At 39.1% G+C, this 507-nt stretch overlaps 1 protein-coding gene across 1 annotated transcript in view; it reads left to right on the top strand.

Moving 5' to 3' along the window:
• The window catches only part of LOC122078045 (pantothenate kinase 2-like), a 21,988-nt gene that overhangs the window by 3,143 nt on the left and 18,338 nt on the right, over nt 1–507 (top strand). The window contains exon 5 of the mRNA XM_042643921.1: nt 333–449. Coding sequence (XP_042499855.1) covers nt 333–449 — 117 coding nt within the window. The remainder of the gene's footprint in view (nt 1–332; nt 450–507) is intronic.

The following is a 507-nucleotide window of genomic DNA, read 5'->3' as shown; positions in this document are numbered from 1 at the left end:
GGGGGGGGGGATTCACCGACTCTCCAAACAAAGGAATTAATAGAGGAGCCTTTGCACTTTGTCATCCCCCCTTTACTCATCTGGTTGCTTCCCCAGACTTGTAATCTGGAAACTTGGGAATGATGATAAACTCCAGTGTCCTGTTGTCCTTTTGGATCTACCTCCATTAGTCATTGTGTCCTCTTAGTCTGCAAGCCTCACTAGACATAAATACTTGGAAGGTGGGAAAATAGATGTTTTAAGGTAAATATGATCTGCTTTTTACTTAGATATATGGTTTCTATTTTCTCTTAATGCGTGTAGATCTATTTACTAGTTAAGTTTGGGTGAAGGCCACAGGTGGTGGAGCATACAAATTTTCTGACCTCTTCAAAGAGAGGCTTGGAGTCAGTCTTGACAAGGAAGATGAGATGGATTGTCTTGTGAATGGAGCTAATTTTTTGCTTAAGGTAGTACCCTGATGATATATATATATTTTTTTTGGTACATATACATTGATTTTTGTCT

The sequence above is a fragment of the Macadamia integrifolia genome, chromosome 5 (assembly GCF_013358625.1).
Source record: "Macadamia integrifolia cultivar HAES 741 chromosome 5, SCU_Mint_v3, whole genome shotgun sequence".
NCBI classification, from domain to species: domain Eukaryota; kingdom Viridiplantae; phylum Streptophyta; class Magnoliopsida; order Proteales; family Proteaceae; genus Macadamia; species Macadamia integrifolia.
Note: the sequence above shows the minus strand (reverse complement) of the source record. Positions and strands in the feature narration are given on the sequence as shown.